This window comes from Erpetoichthys calabaricus, chromosome 10 (genome assembly GCF_900747795.2).
Source record: "Erpetoichthys calabaricus chromosome 10, fErpCal1.3, whole genome shotgun sequence".
Classification (NCBI taxonomy): domain Eukaryota; kingdom Metazoa; phylum Chordata; class Cladistia; order Polypteriformes; family Polypteridae; genus Erpetoichthys; species Erpetoichthys calabaricus.
In genome coordinates, this window is record NC_041403.2 from 152,158,793 (window position 1) to 152,186,610 (window position 27,818).

Here is a 27,818-nt window from a genome sequence, read left to right on the forward strand (position 1 = left end):
GTTGGAACTTTGCCTACCCCACACGGGTAATGAGGTGATGAAGACACATGACAAAGGAATCGGCACACTAGTCTGGGGCTGCATCTGTTAGAGTCAATGTGGAGGAAGTAATGTTGTCAATATGCATATGGTAGGGTTAGTCATTTAGCAAGTTCAAAATCTAGCTGCAGAGGGTGGCTTGAAGTTCCAGGCCTATTAACTAGGTAATCAGATGTTATGGTCTGACACCGTCAAATCCTGAGCTGTGTTTTGGGAATAGTTCTCTGGAATAGCAGGTTTTATCATCCTGGTGTGTCAGCATGGCCTGAAGTACATTTCTGTGGACTAGCTATGGTGATAAGAGGCGGCCCACACTATCTGGAGTATTACTTAATGTGTCTCAGAACCAGTCTTTTTTAAGAATGGGAGTGAGTACCTCAAGTCATTAGTCGTTAAGACAGTACACTTAGGTGTTTTTTTTTTTTTGCTATAAGAACTTTTGTCTTTTGTAAGCATGCAGGAACTGTAGATCCTCTCATTGAGCCAATAACAATATCTGGTAAAACAGCAGTCAGTTGGTGTTAATAAACCCCTTACTTACATCATCAACAGGGACAGCTGAATTGCATAGTGCACAGGAGAACATTGTTCTTTTGATCAAAGTGTACATAGAAATCACTCAGTTGGTCTGGTAACGATAAATATCTGCTTCATTAGGCTGAACCACTTTTCTTTCTGTGTCCTCAAAATTCAGAATCTGCTTGTAAACAGGAAGCAGAAGCAGTAGCAGTTAGAGGTGATTTGGCTGTCCAAGGGGCGAAGGCTGGGCAGTTGGTGGTAAGAGCATTTCAGGGTGCAACAATGGTCCAGAATCTTAAATAGATCATGTAGGGCTGGACGGTATGACCAAAATTTTATATCACGGTATTTTTCAAAATTATACCAGTTTCACGGTATTCAGCGGTATTTTTTTCCCCCATGTATGAGTGGATGTTAACCACATTTTCCACTGCAATTACTGCAGTAGACTGGCTAAGAATAATCTATTCCACTGTCACGAGAATTGTGCATTGTACAAAAAACATTTTAACGTGCACACAAGTATTAATACAGGTTTGCATGGCCTCATAAAGTGATAGTTTTCAAGGGGGTGGCACTAATGAAGAGAAGGAATCGCATTGCATGACAGTTGCAGTCAAAATATAGATCCTTTTTATTGAACAAATTTTGCAAACAACTTAAACTATAATTTTGACAACATATTTTCAACCATCCAAAGAGGCATTTAGACTTAGTAAAATATTCAGAGGTGCTTGTCAAAAGTTGTATTGCACTGAAGTTGTCTTAGAAAAGGAATAAAGAGTAAATATTTTTGTAAACCAACTACACTTTCTGTTAATGTTAACAATCTCTGTCCACTGACACATTAGTTATATGGATTGTAATGGCGTTGGTTATCTCGATCCACCACTTGCTTTTTTTTCATAGGCAGTACTTCTAGCAAATGCATCTACAAGTAATGTCTGACTCGAGTGTCCTTTCGCTTTTTCAGTTTTACCTGAGGACGTGGAGGGGGCCAATCTTAGTTCCATACATTCATGGTACTCCAAAGCATGTTTGCAGCTAAGGTGGTGCAGCAAATTGCTTGTGTTACCGCCTCCAGTGACAACTTTAGGTCAACAGCATTTGCAGTAAATAGTTGTTTGGTCCACATCCGACCTTTTAAAACCAAAATCTCCAGACAACAGACGTGGCTCCTTTTTTCGGCAAAAGTTCTTCTGTGTCATCATGTTCATCTTTATCGTCTGCTACAGCTTCAGTTTCGGGAATGTTCTCTGTCCATTTTCACCACTCAATACCTCCACTAACGCATGTACTCCTTTGTATGCGTGTTTAGCGGTGTAGCAGTAAAAAAAGTCCCCCTTTAAACAGTTTCCTGCTGTGCCATGTTCCGAACGTTGTTTAGGCTATTTAAACCAGTATTGCAGTATAGGAAAAATCCATATCATAACAAAAATAAAATACGGTTTTGAACCGGTATACCTCCCAGCACTAAGATCAGGTAAATATATTGATTATATTTGGTGTAAATATTAATTAAATCATCAGGTTCATGCACAGAAAGCAGTTTTACAAGGATTTGTGTATTATCTGCATTTTATGGTCATTTAGGGATATTATACTGGAGGTGTACCCATGTGATGTAATTTTAAAACTATTTTAAGTCTGGAGTTTTCTAAAAGATGTAGAATGCAGTCTTTTTATATTCAGTTTGGCATGCATAGTGTTTGTAAATATGAATATTTATAGATGACTTCAAAGAAGTGCAACAGTTTATGAATTCCCAATTATTAAAACCTATTTTTCTATTTAGGAAAATGTTTTCTGTTCTTGCCCACAAAGCTTCACCTTCAAAATATATAGATATACACTTCTTTAAATAATGCCATCAAAACCCATTTTCATTAGTACTTAACAAGTCCTATGTGCTCAGAAGAGTGCTACCTGGAAAGGCATGGTGACCGTGTAGTCTGCTTAGGGTTGAGATCAGAGTCAATCATGTGAGAAAGCAGTTAATATACAGGAAGCATTGTGGGAAAATGAGAGAGAAGAATGAGAGCAGTGTTGGCAAGCAGAAGCCGAGTGAGAAATAAAGAACGGTGGAGATAGCTCACAGTTAGCTAAGGAAATGCAAGTTATTCAGTATGTTGGTGTACTTTGCAGTAGCAAACCTGATTGAGTAAAAACAACCACTGTGTTCAGAACCGTTTTTTTGACTTATTAGTAACAGATCGATGCCTGGTTAATGCGCGATCAGCAACTGAACATAAGTTGGTTGGTTCCAAAGCCTGCAGTACTGTGGCAGACAGCAATAAAGAATACAAAAAAATAAATGATTGTTGGGTTGATTGGTTACTCTAAACTGGTAACTCTTAGATCAGTAAGTTAGGAAATTCATGAATAAACTGTATAACACCAGGGACTGGGATACTGGGATAGAAAGGGTTGAGGGAAAGCTGAATAGAGCAAAGTACAGAGATATCCTTAGTGAAAACCTGCACCAGAGCGCTCTGGACTTCAGACTGCATGAAGGTTCATCTTCCAAAAGGGCAATGACCTTAAGCACAAAGCAAAGGCAACACAGGACCACCTTCGGGACAACTCTGGAAATTGTCCTTGAGTTACACAGGCACTGCCCAGACTTTAACCCAACAGATCCTCTCTGGAGAGACCTGAAAATAGCTGTCCACCGATGGGCTGCATCCAACCAGACAGAGCTTGAGAGCATCTGCTGAGAAGAATGGCAGAAAAATCCCCAAATCTAGGTGTGTCAAGCTATTCGCATCCAACCCACGGAGACTCCAGGCCATAATAGTTTCTAAAGGGGCTTCAATTAAGTACTGAGAAAAGAATCTGAATACTTGTGGCAATGTGATATTTCAGTTTTTCTTTATTTATACTTTTGCAAAAAAAATGTAAATGCTTTTTTCCACTGTCATTATTGAATATTGTGTATAGCTTAAGAGGGAGGAAAAATTAATGGTTTTAGCTCAAGGCTGCAATAAAAACAAAATGTGCAAAAAGTGAGAGGGCCTGAATACTCCACTGCCTTTGTCTATACAGTTGATGTTCTATATATACGTGTGTGTGCGTGCATGTGCAGTGCAGTGTGTGTGTGTGTTCGTATATTTAGTGTATGTACAGCATGCTGCATCTTATATGTGTTGTTTGTCTTGTTTGTTTGTCTTTTCTTTTTTTGGTCCGTCATTGGTATTGTATTACTGTCAGTGGTATGTAGGAGACATTCAAGTGAGTATTTCATTGCTCTATTTAAAGATGACAGTGAATTCAAACTTATAATTTTATTCTAGGGGATTGCATTTATTCTTTAATTTAAACAGTCCAGTCAGGCTAATTTTAATAAACAAACACAGGTAGAGTTGAGTATCCAGCCATCCATTTTCCAACCCGCTGAATCCGAACACAGGGTCACGGGGGTCTGCTGGAGCCAATCCCAGCCAACACAGGGCACAAGGCAGGAACCAATCCTGGGCAGGGTGCCAACCCACCGCAGGACACACCAAACACACACACAAGCACACACCAGGGCCACTTTAGAATCGCCAATCCACCTAAACTGCATGTCTTTGGACTGTGGGAGGAAACCCACGCAGACACGGGGAGAACATGCAAACTCCACGCAGGGAGGACCCTGGAAGCGAACCCAGGTCCCCAGGTCTCCCAACAGCGCTACTCACTGCGCCACTGTGCCGCCCAGAGTTGAGTATGAAGCAGTTAAATTATTCAAATCTACATTTGTTTGGTTGAAGGCTGCATCTTTTGAAAAGACCTTTGAGAAGAATACTAAAAGAAACTCTTTGTTTGTTTGTTTTTTTTTTTTAAATACAGACTAAATGAAAAAGAAAAAATGTATCTGTAATTTCAAATACAGCATGTTAGCTGCAGTGAAAGAACACCAGTAACTAGAGAGATTGTTCATGACGTGGTTTTCCCAGTCCTGTTTAACTTTCTGTAGATGATGACTTCTCGTGTGTAATGTCTTTCAGGTTTTACAGCTGATACACGAAAAACACAACATTTGCAAGCAAATTCACCTCCCTGCACAGAGTGGTAGCAACCGTGTCCTTCAAGCTATGCGTAGGGGGTAAGTCCACAAAGTCAGGCTATATTGCATTATGGATCAAAATAATAATACACAACTTAATGATTAAAACTCAATAAATGATTTAATAGTGTGTCTTTGAAAACATCTCTGAATATGCATGCAGCTGTGTTGTGTGTCAGTGTACAGACCTTGAAAATTTAGGTTTCAATAGTTCTTTTACTTTGCAGTTACACCCGAGAGGCATATTTGGAGCTTGTAGATCATGTAAGGACTATCATACCAGGTAATTCAAGAAGTGATTTTTTTTGTGTGTGTGTGTGTAGGTAGGTAGAATTGTTTTTTTATGTTTATTTATCTCTGATTTCTGCCAATTTCTGTAAAGGAAAAGATCAGCAAGCAGTTTGTGAAATATAATTTATATAATTCCTTTATATGACTCCTGTGTTGTTTTAGTTTTCTGAATTATTTCTGACGATTGTCTTTCCAGTGTAGCATAAGTGACATTTTTCATTTTTTAAACGGTAAAAACAAGCACCCATTGAATACATGGATTTGTTTCAAATATTTTCTTAATTTAACATCAGTTGGTCAGTTAACTCTACTCCTCATTTAACCACATACCTCAGTCTAGGTCTCTGTCTTTTGTCCATGAAATGAATAGTCAAGGACAGGTAATTGCAAATATTATTAAACGGATTCTATCTCTTGCCTTACATATACCTTCACCGTCTTTCCCCGATACCCTCCTGTGTCTAACTCTGTCTTGACCAGCACTCCCTCATGTGTTCATGTTAAGCCTGCTTCTTAGACTCTGTCATTTTGAGACACCTCTTTGCTCGACTCCCGTTGACTTCTGCACTTCCCGTCTTTGAAGGCGACTCTCATAGTGCCTCCTACGCCGTTACTCCTCCTTGTGTGTCTCACACTCACACTTCCTCACTCAGTCATGCCACCAAAGTCAAAGTAACATCTCAAACTGCTGTGAGGGACTGGGCACATACACACACAGAACTTGACTTTTATTATATAGTAGATTTAAGAGCCATTTTCCTAGTTCTATAAAATTTATAATATTTATTAGATGACAATGCATAATCTATGGGAGGTTCCTATAACCCCCGTAAATAGAATTGTATTGGTATATTCTTGCCTTTTCTCACAGCTTCAAGTAAAAATTATTCTTCAGTTAGTGACAGCCTTGCCATGTGTAAGGTGTACTTTTTTTAACTGTGATCGTGCTCGTGCACATGACGTTCTTGATGGCCTACAGGCTCTTTGAATGTGTGAAGTAACACGTAAAGAAAACTTGTTTATTTAAGTACCATACCGTATGCTTAAGGCATACAGAAGAAAAAATTAAGAACCTTTTAAGTATAGAAATAACTAAAGTTTTTCAAGAAAAGCTAAGTTTATAAAAGGTACATTTTTCCTTTTTTTGCCTTTTATTCTACGTGTATAACTATTTTCTCCTTTGTTCTTGTGTGGATTATTTGCTTTTAACTTTCACTAAATATTTTTAAAATGAACTTTTGGACTGTGAGAATTCTTTCGATACACGTTTTACCCGTGCCTGATAACACCTTATCTTCCGGCAGCTACAGTAGATAATGTAACTTTTTACTGTCTTTGAAATTCGGAAAGGTGGTTTCTTTTGCTGTTATGTTTAATTCACTTTTAAAAAAATTAAATGGTAAAATATGAAAAAAATCAATTCCACTGTGAGCTGGCTGGTTCACTTCACCATTATTATCGATAATCCCTTCTTCCCTTTCTCATTCAAACAACTGCTATTCCCACCATCCTTCCTCCTGCCGTTTGAGTACTTTTCCACATAGCCACATTTTGCTGACAGACTCCACGTCCTGAAAACAATTCAAAAAGAGAACATGACTGATCAACATTTTTGTCACATTTTTTTGCCTAGACTCACTTTGGATTTCGCAAAGTAAATGGAGAACTTGAGATGACTACGGCCATTTGCAAAACTTGCCACCGTAAAGACAAGTATTGTGGTAATATACTAATATTGACACGCATCTCGCTTGACACCACCCGGACATAAACACTGATGGCACCAAGCTGGCATTCTGCTGGATTCTGCTCTTTATTAAATTATTTTTATTTAACCATGTTCGCATATTAAAGAGAGCTACATATTGTCATCATTCCAGCGGTGGTAGAGAGAGTTCTATTTTTGTAATTTGTACAGTTTTGGCATAATGATCATTTTTAAATCTGGGTCTCTGAGTGTGGGAATTTACATTACACTGGAAGAATGTCCTCTTACTCTGGTATTTGGGTGGTTGACCTGGTTATCCTTGTAATCCCTGTGGACTGCTTGTGTGTTTTATGACCAATCAGATTCATTTACGCACGGGCAGCACAGTGTATGGTGCCTGTGTCTTGTGGGTCCCCAGAATTCTTACATTCCTAGTAAAAAAAAAAACAATAGTGTCCCAATCTGACCGAGGTTTAACAGTGTATCCGTAGAGCATGTAAGGTATTTACTACTGGCATGTGATTACGTGAAGTGGAAATCCCCACAGGGGCGAGAGCAAGGAACGGTATATACAGTGTGTGTGTGTTGAGGTTTTAAGGCCTTGTTTCTGTTTGGACTAATGCCAAATAGATGCCATTTTATACCTTAAGCAAAGGTCAATATTTCGTAAAATTTATATAAAAAAAAAAATCTTCAGTTAAGAACACAATTTCTCCTTGTAAATTATGTTATTATTGTAAAAATAATAATAACATTGACTTGCATAGTATCAAACCTTTCCTTTTAAGGTACAACAAGGGGGCTCCGCCCCATGCTCGCTTCGCTCGCCTACCCCCGGTGTTGGGTAACCCGAAATACATTGATGAATGTATGTGATATATTGGAGTGTAAAGGTGTAGATGACGAACAAAGGAAGTATATTCATTAATCCTAATGAATGTCCACTAATAGTGGACTCATTACAGAATGCATTGTCAGCTAATTGGCGGAATTGTTTATCAGCCGTCTGTCGTTCCTTTCTTTGCCGTTTATCTATACACTCTGCTGTTTGAGAGGCGCGTTGTAGGCGCCTATGTTCATTAATTGTATTCAGGTGGGCTCACTTCTGTACGTATCTCCGTCAGTTGTGGTCGTTCGTTTTGAACCCGTGCCTGCTTTGCTTCCGCAGTTTCAGACGCGCGTTGTAGGCATCTTTGTACATTGTATTTATCCATGTGGGCTCGTTTTTGTAGCTCCGTTAGTCGAGCTGTTTGGTTTTGGAGCCGAGACAGTTTTGCTTCCACGGTTTCAGACGCGCATTGTCTATTGCGCCCACGTCTATTGTTTTTAACCATGCGGGCTCGCATCTTTGTGGACCTGTGGGGCCTCTGTAGGTGTGTTAGAAGCGCGTGGACCATGCTGTGTAGTGTGGCTGTTTAGTTCAGAAGCACGTTGTAGGCGCATGCACTATTCGTACTATCTTTGTGGACCTGTGGGGCCTCTGTAGCCTCTTCCGTTTGACTCTGGGGTACAGCGCGGAATCCTCTTTTTGTGTGGCTGTGTCGTTACCTATGGGCGCGTTGCCTCATTTCTTATTTACGTTAGTTGAGCTCCTTCGTTTTTGAGCTGTGACTCCTTCGTTCTCGGTGGATCAGACTTCGCTCGCTGTCGGCGCCTGCACACTATGTCTCCTGCGTCCATGGGCATGCCATGTACCTGCGTCCATATCCGGTTTACCATTCTTGGTTAGTAATATGGGTTTTGTTCACTGGGCTCTTTGGTTGCATCTAGTGGGTTTGTAAAATAGTTTCATTTTACACCTTGTCCATTTTTACATTTGCTATATCTCCCTTTACTAATAAATACTATTTGCTCAGACAGTTGTTAAAAAGATGGGAGTCAAAAGTAATGTATCATCTGATAGTGTTTTGTGTCAGCTTGCTCTTTCTGATTTTATTTCAGGAGTGAGCCTTAGCAGTGATTTTATTGCTGGCTTTTGTGATGAAACAGAGGAAGACCACTGGGAGACCATCTCCTTGATGAGGGCAGTGAAATATAATGTAGGATACCTCTTTGCATACAGCATGAGAAATGTAAGTACAAAAATGATCACTGCTAAACTTGGAAGTGATGAATGGTCAAACTCTAGCAATCATTCTCCAGTATAATATTGTGTAAAAGACTAAAATCCCCCACTGAGATGAAAGCTATAAAAGCAGACAATCCATTGTTTCTTTTGTTTTTCAAAGATAATAAGTAATCAAAGACAATACTTGAAAACTACCTCTTTATGTTTAAATTGAAGAATCATGAGTGAAAACATGACCCACTGTAAGACATTTTACTTACAAGCACAAAAAATAATTTCACTGTATGAGGAACAGTTCTAAAAAATTTTTTGGAGTCTTGCAGTCGTTTACCACTGTTGTGTTGAGTTAACTGAACATGCTGAACTTTCATTAACTGTTTAGATATTTCTGCATTTGTCAGTGATTACTTTGTTGTAATTCGTTTCTTTTGTCTGCTGTCCTAGCCGTTTAACAGGTAAATTGTTTAATCTGAATAAGATGTGGTTCTGTAAGTTTTAATTGTATGTACTGTATGCCTAATAAAGTACTTAATAAACTTGACTAAAGCTTTGTTATCTATAGGTGATCCCCCGCCTATGACGGAAGTTATGTTCCAGACCTACCAGTGATAGGTGAAAATCCGCGCTATAGAAAGACCACATAAACATTTTTTTTATAGTTTAAGTCTTAAAATACCCCTCCCACACGCTTTATACACATGTAAACTTGTTAAAACACACTTTGGAAACACATACGATATATGGATGAGTACATACTGCACAGCAAAGCAGAGCATTTGCAGCTTTTCTGAAGGCTTGCCTTCAGGTGGTTTAGGAGGGGTATCTTCCTGCTGCTGGATGGCAACTTCCGCTGAACGCGTAGGCGTGTCTTCTCTGTTTGTTGGGGTAAGGAACATCGTTATAGCCAGTTGCTGGCGTTGCTTCTTCTTTTGGGCAAGGAGGTTTTTATAAACTTCAATGGCTGCATCAGTGGCATTGTAAAACTGCAACGCCTGAAGCATTTCGGGATCCCAATCATTTATCATTGCCTGCAGTTGTTGGGCCGTTCTCACAACTACCGCCAGCCGTTCAAGTGATAGGCCTTCGTCTTCTTCCTTCCATGGACTCTCTTCTTTCTCCTCCTCCTCACTTGCAGACTTCGTGTGTTCAATCAAATACTCGTCTGTTAGAGGATCTGAGTGTTTATCGATGAGGTCATTAATGTCATCATGCGTTATGTCGTTGAAGCCTTCTCCTCCTAGCAACTTAGCCAACGAACTTTTGTCTAGCACACGTAGTGACTGCTGAAAACCGTATTCTTTGTTATGAATTGGCTGCAAGGTATACTACAGGTATGACGTACTTATTGAATTTTTACTCCATTTTCATTTATATACAGTACAGGTTACAAATGTTACAATTACAGTAATACATTGTTGTTATTAATAGTTTAGCATAGAAAAATGCTTATTTCAACATAAAAGTTGTCAAAAACCCATAAAAAACGATCACTATAAAACCGCAGATTTACGCGATAGAAAATTAGATATGTTCCACAGAAAAATCTGCAATATAGAGGGGGCGTGATAACTGAACCGCTATAATGCGGGGGATCACTGTATACATATAAAAGTCAATGTATGTGTGTGTATGAATGTATGTTCCAGCATCACTTCCGATTGGCTGGCGCGATTTTCATGAAACTTGGTACAAATGTTTCTCATTGGTCAACTAAAAATACTATAGGGTGAAATCAACCCTAACCCACGCCCTTCTGGGTAGTGTTGGAGGGTGATTTAGCGGTCTTGTATGTATGTTATCATTCAGTTCACATTTGGAACGACCACCAGAGGGCGAACTGGAGGTGACTGCCAGCATTCTTTATGTTTGAGCACCACCGCACCCCTGTTGCTTTTGAAGTTAAATAGATTTGGCCGGGTTGGCATCCCAACTATTTTCGGAACTCATTCTGCCTTTGTGACTTGAACCGCCGTATATATATGTATTGTACTGTATGTACAATATATATATATATTTACTGTATGTACAGTATATATATATATATATATATATATACTGTATGTACAGTATATATATCCATATTACTAACCGAGAATGCTAAACCGGATGGACGCAGGGACATCCGGCCATGGGCCGTAGCCGCAAAAAGACGTACTGCGCAGGCGCACCAAGAAATGAGGGGCCGTGAGAGGCGGACAAGACCACAGAAAAAAGGAGTCAAAGAAATGAGGCGGCGAGGGCACAAAAAAAAGTAGTCAAATGCAGGCGCACCAAGAAATGAGGGGCCGCGAGAAGCGGATGAGGGGCCGCGAGAGGCGGACAAGACCACAGAAAAAAGGAGTCAAAGAAATGAGGCGGCGCGGGCACAGAAAAAAGTAGTCAAATGCAGGCGCCGCACGAAACCCATTGCACACGAAACTAGCACACAAAAAAAAAGAAGACGCTTGCGCACAACAGCAAGGCACCCCCCCCACCCCTCCCCTACAGGCACCGGACGGGACACACACCAAGAGGGGGATTTAACAAGCCCATGGAACACAAAAAAAAAAGAACACAAAACCACCCCACACACCCTACAAGCAACGGACGGGAGACACACAAAGAGGGGGATTCAACAAGCCCCTGGAACACAAAAAGAAAAGACGCTCGCGCAACAAAAATCCTCACCCACCCCCACCCCCCCCCCACACATCAATAAGAAGCGACACCCAAAGCCACATATCTAAAGGAAACGTCCATATTAAACATACGTCATCTCAACACCTTCACACTAGGCAGCATAGGTGGATCTCCTTACAATAAAGCACTATTAACCGTTCAACTGCAGAAAAGGCTCCATATTAACAGTGAGTGCGATCCTCCTTATTACTTATCCATATTTCGCACGCTGAGGAACAAACAAGTCATGAATTCACGATCACAGGTACAAAACGATACCGCTCGGATAACGGGACCAAACACACGAACACGAATGAAACAACAAAATAACACGGGGGCGCATACAACGCGCTTTGGAAACTCCGGGAGAAAAAATGTCTCGGATCAAAAAACGCAAAGCTCAAGTAACCCCGTTACAGAGACGTGCCCAAATGGACAGACACAATGAACGTAGACGCATACAGCGCGCGTCTCAAAGTACTGCATCGAAACAAGCACGATTTCAAAAGAAAGAGCTCGCGTCTCAGACATACAAAAAAGGGAGCGAAGAGACAGAATAAATGAACGCAGACGTGTACAACGCGCATATGACCTGCCAGAAAACAAGCAAGCAAGACTCCAAAAGCAGAAAGCTCAACTGACCGACATACAAAAACGGACAAGGCTCGATACAAACAATGCACGACGTAGACTGAAACGGACTTTTGGCAAAGCGGAGGCGAATCAAATAAAAATCAAAAATAGCGCGTCACAAATAATGGACATGCAACAACGCGGCACTCAAACGCCACAAGCAAAACATGCCCGTCGCGGACATCAGCGCCAGACACCTGCTAAACGATTATGCCAGTTGGCTGACAACGCCTTCAATAATGAGTCCACTATTGAGGAAAATTCATTGGGATTAATGAATGTCATTTGCAATCATTGTCATTCACTTAACTTCCCAGAAGAAACAACTGGCAATACAAATAATGAATTTACACGTTGTTGTCAAAAGGGGCAGATTAGACTGCCTCCTTTACATTCATATCCTGAATATCTACAGAAGCTTCTAACTAACGATGTGCCTGAAAGTAAAAACTTTATGAACTGCATTAGATCCTACAATAGTTCATTTGCTTTTGCATCTACCGGAGTACATATCAGGCCACCAAAAGGCAATGGCCCATACTGCTTTTGCATATGTGGTTAACAAAACGCACTATATTATTATGTCCAAAAAATATTAATGTTAATCACATTAATAACCAGGTCATTTCATTACTTCCTGGAGAGACACGGCTCTTTCTAAGCTCTGACAAAGTTGACTCTGATGACGACAATGAACATCTGAATTTCCCCTTAGAATATTTGAACACTATTAACCCGGACGGATGACCACAACACAACCTTACCCTTAAAAACGGAACAATAATCATGCTATTAAGAAACCTTAACACTAAACAGGGTTTATGCAATGGCACACGGTTAGTCGTCAACACCATGACACACAATGTTATTCAAGCAACAGTTCTTACAGAATCACATGCTAACAATACTGTTCTCATTCCTAGAATTGACCTTACGAGTTCTGACCTAGAATTACCTTTTACATTGAAACGCCGACAGTTCCCCATTAAACCTGCATTTGCCATGACCATCAACAAATCACAAGGACAAACCATGGACAAGGTTGGCATCTACCTCTCTGAACCCGTTTTTGGACATGGACAACTTTATGTTGCCTTCTCACGTGTTCGACGTTCATCTGACGTTAAAGTTAAAGTTATAAATGATCCATGCCAAGGAAGACTCATTCAAAGACAAGACACCATCTTTACTACTAATGTTGTATACAAAGAAATATTCCAATAAAACATTACTCTATGCCAAACACTCTATTTTTTATTTATATAGGCATCATCCAAACCTGCACACTATTCTATTTCTAATTCATACATCTCACTCTTTGTCATGCCCCAACGCCAGGGGTTGGCGAGTGAAGCGAGCAGGGGGCAGAGCCCCCTAGTATATATATATATATATATATATATATATATATATATATATATATACTGTATGTACAGTATATATATATATACTGTATGTACAGTATATATATATACTGTATGTACAGTATATATATACTGTATGTACAGTATATATATACTGTATGTACAGTATATATATACTGTATGTACAGTATATATATACTGTATGTACAGTATATATATATATACTGTATGTATATACACTGTATGTATATATGTATATGTATGTATATGTATGTGTATGTGTATATAAGTACTGTGCAAAAGTTTTAGGCAGGTGTGAAAAAATGCTGTAAACAAAGAATGCTTTCAGAAATATAAATAATGATTGTTTATTGTTATCCATCCATCCATCCATCCATTTTCCAACCCGCTGAATCCGAACACAGGGTCACGGGGGTCTGCTGGAGCCAATCCCAGCCAACACAGGGCACAAGGCAGGAACCAATCCTGGGCAGGGTGCCAACCCACCGCAGGACACACACACAAACACACCCACATACCAAGCACACACTAGGGCCAATTTAGAATCGCCAATCCACCTAACCTGCATGTCTTTGGACTGTGGGAGGAAACCGGAGCGCCCGGAGGAAACCCACGCAGACACGGGGAGAACATGCAAACTCCACGCAGGGAGGACCCGGGAAGCGAACCCAGGTCCCCAGATCTCCCAACTGCAAGGCAGCAGCGCTACCCACTGCGCCACCGTGCCGCCCCTGTTTATTGTTATCAATTTACAAAATGCAAAGTGAGCGAACAAAAGAAAAATCTAAATCAAATCAATATTTGGTGTTACTACCTTTTGCCTTCAAACCAGCATCAATTCTTATAGGTCCACTTGCACAAAGTCAGGGATTTTGTAGGATTCTAGTCAGGTGTCTGATCAACCAGTTCTACCAAACAGGTGCTAATGATCATCAATGTCACACGTAGGTTGAAACACAGTCATTAACTGAAACAGAAACAGCTGTGTAGGAGGCTTAAAACTGGGTGAGGATCATCAATGTCACACGTAGGTTGAAACACAGTCATTAACTGAAACAGAAACAGCTGTGTAGGAGGCTTAAAACTGGGTGAGGAACAGCCAAACTCTGCTACCAAGGTGAGGTTGTGGAAGACAGTTTCATGTCATGGCAAGATTGAGCACAGCAACAAGACACAAGGTAGTTCTACTGCATCAGCAAGGTCTCTCCCAGACAAAGATTTCAAAGCAGACTGGGGTTTCAAGATGTGCTGTTCAAGTTCTTTTGAAGAAGCACAAAGAAACGGGCACCGTTGAGGATCGTAGACGCAGTGGTTGGCCAAGGAAACTTAGTGCAGCAGATGAAAGACACATCAAGCTTATTACCCTTCGAAATCGGAAGATGTCCAGCAGTGCCATCAGCTCAGAACTGGCAGAAACCAGTGAGACCCAGGTACACCCATCTACTGTCTGGAGAAGTCTGGCCAGAAGTGGTCTTCATGGAAGAGTTGCAGCCAAAAAGCCATACCTCCGATGTGGAAACAAGGCCAAATGACTCAAGTATGCATGAAAACAGAGGAACTGGGGTGCAGAAAAATGGCAGCAGGTGTTCTGGACTGATGATTCAAAATTTGAAATATTTGGCTGTAGCAGAAGGCAGTTTGTTCGTCAAAGGGCTGGAGAGCGGTACAATAATGAGTGTCTGCAGGCAACAGTGAAGCATGGTGGAGGTTCCTTGAACTTTTGGGGCTGCATTTCTGCAAATGGAGTTGGAGATTTGGTCAGGATTAATGGTGTTCTCAATGCTGAGAAATGCAGGCAGATACTTATCCATAATGCAATACCATCAGGGAGGCGTAAGATTGGCCCCAAATTTATTCTGCAGCAGGACAACGACCCCAAACATACAGCCAAAGTCATTAAGAACTATCTTCAGAGTAAAGAAGAACAAGAAGTCCTGGAAGTGATGGTATGGCCCCCACAGAGCCCTGATCTCAACATCATCGAGTGTGTCTGGGATTACATGAAGAGACAGAAGGATGTGAGGAAGCCTACATCCACAGAAGATCTGTGGTTAGTTCTCCAAGATGTTTGGAACAACCTACCAGCCGAGCTCCTTCAAAAACTGTGCAAGTGTACCTAGAAGAATTGATGCTGTTTTGAAGGCAAAGGGTGGTCACACCAAATATTGATTTGATTTTGATTTCTCTTTTGTTCGTTCACTGCATTTTGTTGATTGATGAAAATAAATGATTAACACTTCCATTTTTGAAAGCATTTTAGATACAGCATTTTTTCACACCTGCCTTAAACTTTTGCACAGTACTGTACATATACACATACTGTATATACATATATATGTATATATTCATTGCATTCGTAGACTGAGTCTTGACGACCTGAATTGTGTGGATGGTTACCTACCAGGTAACACTTGTGGTTGGTCTGCCAATCGGCAAACATCCCCCACAGTGCCCTCTTTCAGTTGCGAGGAGCAGATGATGGAATGTTGCATAGTTTTACTGTCAAATAATGCAAAGAGTACACGACATGTGTTTCGACCTCATTTGGGCTCATCAGGCGTACACACTTTACTGCTCCCCTCTCTGGGAATCGAACCTCGGACGTCAGTGTCAGTGACGAAGCCCCTTTACACTGCGCCACAGCCTGTGGTTCGTTTATTTGACAGCCTGTAGGTCCGGAGTAATTGCATTCATTGCATTCGCAGACTGAGTCTCGACGACCTGAATTGTGTGGGTGGTTACCTACCAAGTAACGCTTGTGGTTGGTCTGCCAATCGGCAAACATCCGCCATAGTGCCCTCTTTCAGTTGCGAGAAGCAGATCGTGGAATGCTGCATAGTTTTCCAATCAAATAAAGCAAAGAGTATGCAACAAGAGGTTATATAAAGAGGGGCAAAAACTGACCTACACGAAATAAAGAAACAAAGCACATGTTAATGGCTCACATTATATTGTATGTCTTTTAGAAAACGCATGCTTTCCATCGACTAGAAGACAATGTTCCAGGGGAAGTAAAGCAACGTCGGCTTGAGGAACTGATTGGAGTTTTCAGAGAAGAGGCTTCAAAACTGAACTGCAGTGTTGTGGGCAGCACACAGCTCATTTTAGTGGAGGGTGTGAGTATTCCATCTGGTATTTAAGATGTACTCCATGTACATGTTCTGAGCAATCAACTCCAACTCAGACATGGGGGATTAGGCAACACAATCTATGTGACAATTTGTATGTTTTTCATATTGTCATTATTCAGTGTTGGTCACAACCTTTGTCATGTACTTTCTCTAAGAAAACCTGAGATTATTTTTTTTCTTGCCCCAACCCAAACTTCATGGGGTAACTAACTTGTAAAAAAAAATATCATTTTTTGTTGGAGTATTCCTTTAAATATACTAAAACAGCAACATATTAAACCTATCAAATAATCTACTACATAATAACTGGAAAGAACAATATTAAGTGAAACTATCATAACAAATGAAGAGTATTGAAAAAATGAATAACCAAGACTAGGAAAAGAAATATAAACATAAGCCAGGAAAGAACCTTGGCTAAAACATAACAAAGTAGGAGATGATTCAGGTGGAGAACTTTGTTTCTTGTTGCAAAGAGAGTTGTCTGGAACTTCACATCCACAAAACCAAGGAACTGCTCAAAGTTCTTCTTCACACCAAAGAGCCTCTACACCCAGTCAATAGTCAGGGAGTGGATGTGGAGGTGGAGTTCTGCTACAGGTACCTGGAAATGTACATCTGTGACAGGCTGAAGTAGTCTAGGAGACGACACTCCTTTAACGTTGGTGGTGGCATCCTTTACGTGTTTAATAACTCTGTGATAGCCAATGAGATTTTCTATGCTGTGGTGTGCTAGGATGGTAGCAACACTTCAAGAGAGGCCCACCAAATCAAATAATCTTAATTCAGAAGGCATACTCAAGTATGGGATGTACTCTTGAATGACTGGAAGTAGTAAGGAAAGAGAAAATGAAGACAAAATGGAATGGCCATTGTGAAAAATGCTTCACATCCTCTCTATGACACACTGTCATTGAAAACTTTGAGCCAAAGAATTATTAAACAGACGTGCTACTGGGGCTCCTTTCGTACCATCAGCAATACACCTTTACATTGCTTGACTGTGACTTCTGTCTTATCCTTAGCAAAGTCAGAAGCTTTCTCCTTTTTAGTAATTCTGATGTGTTTTTGAGAGTAGTTGGAGATGTTTTCTATATATTTCTATATCTTGTGAGCTCCTAGGGGTTCGGTCGGTCTGTCAGTCAGTCAGTCATACATGGGTGTCTTTGTGTCAGTGTGTATATTTATCTGTGTGTGTATATGTATGTTATGGCCTGCAGGGGGTGCTTCGGCTCCCCAAACCCAAAACAAGAAGACATAGACACAAGTCCAGCACAACACACAAGTTTTATTTTTGCTTTGGGGAACATCTTCCCTATAGTTTCCCATACTAGCAATACAGTATAAGCACAATAAAGCAGCACACAGCAACTCTTTCTCTTCTTCTGTTTTCTTTGTCTCTGCCTCCACTCCTCCCCCAGCAAGCTTTCCTATGTGTGGCAGTAGACTCCTGTTTAAGCCAGACCTGGGAATGCTTCTGGTGCCATTCTGTCTCCTTGAGGAAGCACTTCTGGGCCATAGACAAAGTAGGGTGTTCCTCCCTCACCAGCACCCTCTGTTGATCCTAAGGATCCCATACAGGGCAGCACTTCCTGACTCCATCTCACACCCCTGCGTATGTCCCAACTGGGTTCTTATACAAGGACCACTGCCACCTAGCGCATGGGGGGATGGAACCAATCCCACTCCTTGTCTTTTCTTCTCTCTTCTGATATAATAAAATGTATTTATTTTCTTCTTTCTGGGTAAGGAGAAATCCTCCATTCCAAGGGAGAATGCATTAGCAGCAGCTCCATTTCTCAACTCAAAAGTGAATATATTGTTTACCTTGTGAGAGCCCTGTAGGGGTCCCCTAACTGCACATGCTTCACAATATATACAGTGCATCCGGAAAGTATTCACAGCGCATCTCTTTTTCCACATTTTGTTATGTTACAGCCTTATTCCAAAATGGATTAAATTCATTTTTTTCCTCAGAATTCTACACACAACACCCCATAATGACAACGTGAAAAAAGTTCACTTGAGGTTTTTGCAAATTTATTAAAAATAAAAAAACTGAGAAAACACATGTACATAAGTATTCACAGCCTTTGCCATGAAGCTCGAAATTGAGCTCAGGTCCATCCTGTTTCCCCTGATCATCCTTGAGATGTTTCTGCAGCTTAATTGGAGTCCACCTGTGGTAAATTCAGTTGACTGGACATGATTTGGAAAGGCACACACCTGTCTATATAAGGTCCCACAGTTGACAGTTCATGTCAGAGCACAAACCAAGCATGAAGTCAAAGGAATTGTCTGTAGACCTCCGAGACAGGATTGTCTCGAGGCACAAATCTGGGGAAGGTTACAGAAAAATTTCTGCTGCTTTGAAGGTCCCAATGAGCACAGTGGCCTCCATCATCCGTAAGTGGAAGAAGTTCGTAACCACCAGGACTCTTCCTAGAGCTGGCCGGCCATCTAAACTGAGCGATTGGGGGAGAAGGGTGTTAGTCAGGGAGGTGACCAAGAACCCGATGGTCACTCTGTCAGAGCTCCAGAGGTCCTCTGTGGAGAGAGGAGAACCTTCCAGAAGGACAACCATCTCTGCAGCAATCCACCAATCAGGCCTGTATGGTAGAGTGGCCAGATGGAAGCCACTCCTTAGTAAAAGGTACATGGCAGCCCGCCTGGAGTTTGCTAAAAGGCACCTGAAGGACTCTCAGACCATGAGAAAGAAAAGATTGAACTCTTTGGTGTGAATGCCAGGTGTCACGTTTGGAGGAAACCTGGCACCATCCCTACAGTGAAGCATGGTGGTGGCAGCATCATGCTGTGGGGATGTTTTTTCAGAGGCAGGAACTGGGAGACTAGTCAGGATAAAGGGAAAGATGACTGCAGCAATGTACAGAGACATCCTGGATGAAAACCTGCTCCAGAGCACTCTTGACCTCAGACTGGGGCGACAGTTCACCTTTCAGCAGGACAACGACCCTAAGTACACAGCCAAGATATCAAAGGAGTGGCTTCAGGACAACTCTGTGAATGTCCTTGAGTGGCCCAGCCAGAGCCCAGACTTGAATCCGATTGAACATCACTAGAGAGATCTTAAAATGGCTGTGCACCGACGCTTCCCATCCAACCTGATGGAGCTTGAGAGGTGCTGCAAAGAGGAATGGGCGAAACTGGCCAAGGATAGGTGTGCCAAGCTTGTGGCATCATATTCAACAAGACTTGAGGCTGTAATTGCTGCCAAAGGTGCATCGACAAAGTATTGAGCAAAGGCTGTGAATACTTATGTACATGGGATTTCTCAGTTTTTTTATTTTTAATAAATTTGCAAAAACCTCAAGTAAACTTTTTTCACGTTGTCATTATGGGGTGTTGTGTGTAGAATTCTGAGGAAAAAAATGAATTTAATCCATTTTGGAATTAGGCTGTAACATAACAAAAGGTGGAAAAAGTGATGCGCTGTGAATACTTTCTGGATGCACTGTACAGTGATCCCTCGCTATATCGCGCTTCGCCTTTCGCGGCTTCACTCCATCGCGGATTTTATATGTAAGCATATTTAAATATATATCGCGGATTTTTCGCTGCTTCGCGGGTTTCTGCGGACAATAGGTCTTTTAATTTCTGGTACATGCTTCCTCAGTTGGTTTGCCCAGTTGATTTCATACAAGGGACGCTATTGGCAGATGGCTGAGAAGCTATCCAGCTTACTTTCTCTCTCTCTCTTGCGCTGACGTAGGGGGGTGTGAGCAGGGGGGCTATGTGCAGCTGCTTCCTGAAGGACAGGCTGCACGGAGCTTCGCATACTTAAAAGCTCAAAGGGCACGTATTGATTTTTTTTATCTGTCTCTCTCTCTATCTCTCTATCTCTCTCTCTCTCTCTCTCTTCCTGCTCCTGACAGAGGGGGTGTGAGCTGCCGCCTTCAACAGCTTTGTACCGGCGGTGCTTCGCATACTTAAAAGCCAAAAAGCCCTATTGATTTTTTTTTTGACTGCTTGCTTTGCACTCCTTTGAAAAGGAAGATATGTTTGCATTCTTTTAATTGTGAGACAGAACTGTCATCTCTGTCTTGTCATGGAGCACAGTTTAAACTTTTGAAAAAGAGACAAATGTTTGTTTGCAGTGTTTGAATAAAGTTCCTGTCTCTCTACAACCTCCTGTGTTTCTGCGCAAATCTGTGACCCAAGCATGACATTCTAAAAATAACCATATAAACATATGGTTTCTACTTCGCGGATTTTCCTATTTCGCGGGTGGCTCTGGAACGCAACCCCCGCGATGGAGGAGGGATTACTGTATATATAACATTAGAATATCATGACAAAGTCGATTTATTTCAGTAATTCCATTCAAAAAGTGAAACTTGTATATTAGATTCATTCATTACACACAGACTGATGTATTTCAAATGTTTATTTCTTTTAATGTTGATGATTATAACTGACAACTAATGAAAGTCCCAAATTCAGTATCTCGGAAAATTAGAATATCAATTAAGACCAATGCAAAAAAAGGATTTTTAGAAATGTTGGCCAACTGAAAGGTATGAACATGAAAAGTATGAGCATGTACAGCACTCAATATTTAGTTGGGGCTCCTTTGGCCTGGATTACTGCAGCAATGCGGCATGGCATGGAGTCGATCAGTCTGTGGCACTGCTCAGGTGTTATGAGAGCCCATGTTGCTCTGATAGTGGCCTTCAGCTCTTCTGAATTGTTGGGTCTGGCGTATTGCATCTTCCTCTTCACAATACCCCGTAGATTTTCTATGGGGTTAAGGTCAGGCGAGTTTGCTGGCCAATCAAGAACAGGGATACCATGGTCCTTAAACCAGGTACTGGTAACTTTGGCACTGTGTGCAGGTGCCAGGTCCTGTTGGAAAATGAAATCTGCATCTCCATAAAGTTCGTCAGCAGCAGGAAGCATGAAGTGCTCTAAAACTTCCTGGTAGACGGCTGCGTTGACCTTGGACCTCAGAAAACACAATGGACCAACACCAGCAGATGACATGGCACCCCAAACCATCACTGACTGTGGAAACTTTACGCTGGACCTCATGCAACGTGGATTCTGTGCCTCTCCTCTCTTCCTCCAGACTCTGGGACCTTGATTTCCAAAGGAAATGCAAAATTTACTTTCATCAGAGAACATAACTTTGGACCACTCAGCAGCAGTCCAGTCCTTTTTGTCTTTAGCCCAGGCGAGATGTTTCTGACCCTGTCTCTTGTTCAAGAGTGGCTTGACACAAGGAATGCGACAGCTGAAACCCATGTCTTGCATACGTCTGTGCGTGGTGGTTCTTGAAGCACTGACTCCAGCTGCAGTCCACTCTTTGTGAATCTCCCCCACATTTTTGAATGGGTTTTGTTTCACAATCCTGTCCAGGGTGCGGTTATCCCTATTGCTTGTACACTTTTTTCTACCACATCTTGTCCTTCCCTTCGCCTCTCTATTAATGTGCTTGGACACAGAGCTCTGTGAACAGCCAGCCTCTTTAGCAATGACCTTTTGTGTCTTGTCCTCCTTGTGCAAGGTGTCAATGGTCGTCTTTTGGACAACTGTCAAGTCAGCAGTCTTCCCCATGATTGTGTAGCCTACAGAACTAGACTGAGAGACCATTTAAAGGGTTTTGCAGGTGTTTGGAGTTAATTAGCTGATTAGAGTGTGGCACCAGGTGTCTTCAATATTGAACCTTTTCACAATATTCTAATTTTCTGAGATACTGAATTTGGGACTTTCATTAGTTGTCAGTTATAATCATCAACATTAAAAGAAATAAACATTTGAAATACATCAGTCTGTGTGTAATGAATGAATCTAATATACAAGTTTCACTTTTTGAATGGAATTACTGAAATAAATCGACTTTGTCATGATATTCTAATTTTATGACCAGCACCTGTATTTATATATATATATATATATATATATATATATATATATATATATATATATATATATATATATATATATATATATATATATATTGTCCTTTGTACATGACAATAATAATCCTATATCACAACAGGCAGCTCTGAAATGTTCTGTTATTTCACCAGCTAGATACTTGGCACCTGTGTGCTGCCATTGTCTTCAAGTGGTTAATTTGTATGTAAGTTTGTCTGTCATGGTTACCTTATGTCCAGGTGTGCATTTTTTGTCTGGAGTTGGTGAACACATATTCATACATGGGAATGCATGCAAGCTTTGATTACAAATTGTTATAGGTAGCCAACAAGGAAATATTTTATTGCAGGTGAGCAAGAGATCCAGAGATGAGCTCTCGGGTAGAACTGATGGCAACATTAAAGTAATATTTCCTGATGTGAAAATTCCTATAGCTGACTCTTCGCAAGACACTGCTGCAGTAAAACCAGGGGATTATGTTGTAGTCAAGGTAGGAGATTTGGTTCCAGATTTTTTGTATTCCAGAAAGTGGTACCTCTAATTTGGGAAGCTTTATTATACTGCATGGTTTATTGATTATGGTTTCTATCTATCTATCTATCTATCTATCTATCTATCTATCTATCTATCTATCTATCTATCTATCTATCTATCTATCTATCTATCTATCTATCTATCTATCTATCTATCTATCTATCTATCTATCTATCTATCTATCTATCTATCTATCATATAGTGCCTTTCATATCTATCTATCTATCTATCTATCTATCTATCTATCTATCTATCTATCTATCTATCTATCTATCTATCTATCTATCTATCTATCTATCTATCTATTATATAGTGGCTTTAATATCTGTCTGTCTGTCTAATACAGAATCCGTCAGCTTTACTAATATAATACTTTATCAAATTACACCATTTTTTTCCAAGATCAAAAGCATTCAGTATAGTATGCCCTTCCTGTGTTAGAAGCTTTAAATAATGGACTGAAACTTCTGTGTTATTCCTACTATAGTTTAGTTTTTCATGCTTGATGTACTAATTAAGTTAAAAGTGTCAAGCTGATGTCCAAGGAGGCTTCTAATTACTACACAATATTTTTTCATGCAAATGCTGAAGTTATTATTTCTGTTCCAGATTACATCTGCTGGTTCTCAGAGTTTGAAAGGTGTTCCACTCAGGCATGCAACACTACACTAAGGGCTTCTTAGACCTGTTCTAGGAAGAACTTAAGAGGTGGAAGCAGAAGGCTCAGCGTCATTTCATTTTTTATCCAGTCTGGTTTAACAAATTAAAAGAAATGGACTGATAGATTGGCACTCATTCTTTTATATATGTGTCTGTTTCATGCAATTTACTTGTAATGGAAGCAATGTTAAATGTATTTTTCACCTAATTAAATTAAGCATAAACCTAAAGTCTTATTCTCTGTTTAATTACATTATATTGGGTGCATTTTGTATTATTTGATTTATTTATATTATCCTTACATGAAGGGTTATGGTCATTTGTTAATTACAGTGTAGATTCATTGGTTACTTGTAGTGATGCTCATGAATTCAACACGGTCAAGGCGCGGTGTGTCACTTCTGGCATTTCAGCAGGGATGCAGTCCGCTGCCATTTTCTGTGCATTGATTCCTTAAGCTAGAAGTTGAGTGCAGACATTCTGAACTTTTTTTTATGAACAAAGCTCTGCTGTATATGAAGTAGTCTACAAATTAGAATCATACATGTATAAAAGGTTGTCTTAGCCCAAAATAATTTCCCACTTGAATTGTAAACTTAAAGTATCATGCCCATTTATCAGTGGCATAAGCAAATGTTTTATTATCATTTTCTTTTCATTTTCAAACAGGTAGAAAGTAAATATTGGACTTTATGTAGCGTTTGTGAAATGGAAAGTGAGATATTGTGAAGGCACATACTGTACATTCAATACAGAGATGATGGATTATGGGAGTTGTTAGTCATTTCCTAATAAGTTAAAGGGCTGGGATCGGTTTTGTAAGTGAACTAAATGGTAATGGCAGTTATTTCATTAAAACAATTAGCGATTTTTGCTTGTCTTTCTCCTACACCATCATTGATAGACTTTTAGAGGCTTTAAATATCTAGAGATCCTAATTATGCTAACATTTACTTAGAAGAATTTATGCATAGCCGAACACTGACCCATAAAAAGTTAGAAAATGTACGCATGGCACAACATTCAGGCGCCTTCGAGGACTGTGCAGGCAGTGTAGTCCTCATAGGACTGAGGTCACCTTCTCGATCCATTTCAGGGTTTTGGAGGCCAAAGACTAAAAGTAGGCCTGGGGTGGGACTCAAGTCTATCGCAGGGACCACACATACACACACACACATACATGCACCCACAATTTGCAATTGGCAATTAAACACCTGAGTTAAAAAAAAAAAAATAGTAATTCATTCTTGGCTTGAGCATATCTGGATGTTGAACTTTTTATGAAATGCGACTTGCAGAGCTATTCAGTTAAGACAACTTTTAAGGAATAGCATAAGTGAAAGGCAAACTTTCTTACATCGAGTGGCCATTACAGATGTGAGGTGAATGTTGCACTCTGATGGTGAATTTATAGGATAGGGTGACCAGATTTTTCCAAAACAGGCACACTTATGTCAACACTCTTAAGTCCATCCTTATTTGTTTAATGCCTTTTTTATTTCATCATCATCAGAGATGATCAGGGCGGGGGGGGTTTGCATTTTACAAATGAAGACATTGAATTCCCCACAGTGCTTGAAGTGGAAAAAATTTAATGGCACTACCTTATTTTTGTCAGGTTACCTGGGCCGCATTGTGACGCTGTTCAGGTTTAACACTAGTTCCTAATCCACCTTTCCCCCTCAGGATATGTATTGTATATCACATAAACGGAGGGGTATGGGGGTCCCACGTAGAGTTTTGTAAGCACTGTTCTAAATATATTGTGATGATGTTTGTTTTGGTTGTACAATGTTTAATTAGATGGGCAGTTTGTTAAAACCTGAACATTTTGATATTCTTGTTTATTGGAGCGCTTAGCCTGAAATCAGGACTGTCACTGTGACATCTGGTCACCCTATTAAATTGTACTGACAGTGAAATAGTGAATCATTTTAATTTGCATATAATAGTGCTGTTAAGGTAATTTAGTGTAAGGTTAAAACTGAATTAATGTTTGTTTATTCTTGTGCATAACGTCACAGAATAAATTGTTCATAGTTAGATAACCTTTTGTTTTCCTTGCTTGCATTTTATAGTTCTATGGTTAAGAAGATAATTTAACTTACCTGTTACAACTTAAAGCATCAGGAGGACTATGCACTTGTTTTCTTTTGCTTGCACTTAAACCTCAGGGGAGACTTCATTTTGCAGAATCAATTTGCTGATTTGGAGGTTTCCATGACACTTACGCTTCATTAAGTTGTCTTGGGGATCTGTTTGCTGTCAGCGGAGGTAAAAAGGAGGAAAATCCACAAACTGAACTATTTGCTATAACCACTGTCAAGGTAAATTTGAAACGGTTCACTCATTTGTTGTTGACGTTGCAAAGAATGTTTCTTCATTTTAAGATTGACTAGTTTGCAAATTGGCAAATGCTTTTCTGTGGGAGATTTTGAAATATTAAAACTGTGTACAGCACATTATGTTCAAAATATTTCAACAATATTTGTCCATAAGGGAGCTGAATTGTTTCATGTGGACAGACAGACATGACTATCACACCCAGCGATTCAGTAGCCCCGCTAAATACCCAATTGGATTGCAGGTTTTTTGTCACTTGGTTTATTTGACTTGAGTCTGATAACCCCAAGACCCTAATCTTAACCACAGTGTAACCAGGTGTTATCACAGACATATAATATAAAGCAATAACCTCCTCATTGGAGTGGAGCTCTGGAGGTCCACAGCTAGAGTCTATTGCAAATTTGACATCTCCATGATGGTTTTTCAGGCCAGTTTTACATTTTCAAAGTATCGCAAACTCACTCCTTTCACTGATGTCCAAGAACGTGCTATCTGATGGAGCCAGTGCTGTGTGAAGGCTTTACAGCAGGTGTGATGACTTCAGCCACAATCTCAGCCCCTTTCTTTTTCCATTTAATCGTGGTACGTAAAATCATACAGTCAAGCCTCTCTTCTGTTTGCGAGGTCCAAAACACGCACGTTTTTATTCTTCATTACTGCATTGTACACTTTATGCTTCCAGATGAACATTCATGAATTGTCATCTCTTAAGCACACAGAGTGCACTCCTACGACTTAAAGTATACGTTTGGTATTTTTCAGGTCAAAGTTATTTCTTTACAAACATGGTATATATGCATTTGCCATTCGAAATTATGTTCTCAATGTTCTATAAATTTAAAAAAATATTGCAGCAGCCGGTTTTGCTGCTGAGGCGGGTCCAGGGACGAGATTGAGAGCAGTGAGACATGCAAGCTAAAGGAGTGCTCTTCGGGGAACCTTCAGGAAGACGAAGGAAGGTGGGCGGAGTCTGAGTCTGGTGAGAGTTATAAATAGGAGACGGCCCAGGGAAGGAGGGTGAGAAGTGAAGGAGGGTGAGACCTATCCATTAAGGAGTTTTAACAGGCCAAAAAACAACAGGAAGGTTTAGCTCATATCTAGAGTTGTTGGTTTGAAGTAAAACGCCCAATTTAGGTTTCCTTAAGTTGGTGTGTCTGTGCGTTGTTACTGCCGTTCCCGTTGGTAATTAGAATATCAACAAATTGAAGCACCAGCAGAAAATAAAAGCTTATCGATTACTTCCTTTTCTCAAGCCTAGAGAGTTGTCGAGCACTGATCCACATCTTACGATTACACACAAATTGTAAAGTAGCTTATAGAGGGTGTCCCAAAATTCACGCAAGATTTGAATTTGGCGCTATTTGTGCGGTAAAGTGTTACCAACGAAAAAAAAAGACAGCGTGACAGCTCACAGTTCAGGGTTATTAAAAATGGAGCGCTACACAAAAGAACAACGCGTTGTTGAGAAACAAATGCATCCACAATGGGTCACTGTTTGGTGCGGATTCTGGGCTGGAGGCATCATCGGACCATTCTTCTTCGAAAATGCGGCTGGTCAGGCAATAACAGTTAATGCTGCTCGCTATCGCGACATGATAGCTTTTTGTGCCTAAATTTCAAGATATGGATGTGGACGACATGTGGTTTCAACAAGACGGTGCCACATGCCATACAGCCCGAAAAACCATTCAATTACTGCATGAGTCATTTCCTGGTCGTGTAATTTCCCGTTTTGGTGATCAGAATTGGCCGCCCAGATCATGCGATTTAACGCCGTTGGACTTTTTTCTTTGGGGTTTTTTTGAAGTCTAAGGTTTATGCCATCAAGCCCACGACCACCCACGCCTTGAAGGAGGAAATTGAGAGCTGTATCAACGAAACTCAGCCACATTTATGCAAA

The 27,818-nt window shown here is 40.4% G+C and overlaps 1 protein-coding gene across 2 annotated transcripts in view; it reads left to right on the plus strand.

Annotated features, from left to right (window-relative positions):
* The window catches only part of cdk5rap1 (CDK5 regulatory subunit associated protein 1), a 49,938-nt gene extending 24,832 nt beyond the window's left edge, over positions 1 to 25,106 (plus strand). For both annotated transcript variants that reach the window (XM_051932569.1, XM_051932570.1), the window contains 6 exons: positions 4,548 to 4,645; positions 4,834 to 4,889; positions 8,547 to 8,677; positions 16,316 to 16,465; positions 22,728 to 22,868; positions 23,522 to 25,106. In XM_051932569.1, the coding sequence (XP_051788529.1) occupies positions 4,548 to 4,645; positions 4,834 to 4,889; positions 8,547 to 8,677; positions 16,316 to 16,465; positions 22,728 to 22,868; positions 23,522 to 23,584 (639 nt within the window). In that variant the 3' untranslated portion in view covers positions 23,585 to 25,106. The remainder of the gene's footprint in view (positions 1 to 4,547; positions 4,646 to 4,833; positions 4,890 to 8,546; positions 8,678 to 16,315; positions 16,466 to 22,727; positions 22,869 to 23,521) is intronic.
* Positions 25,107 to 27,818: the final 2,712 nt, after the last annotated feature.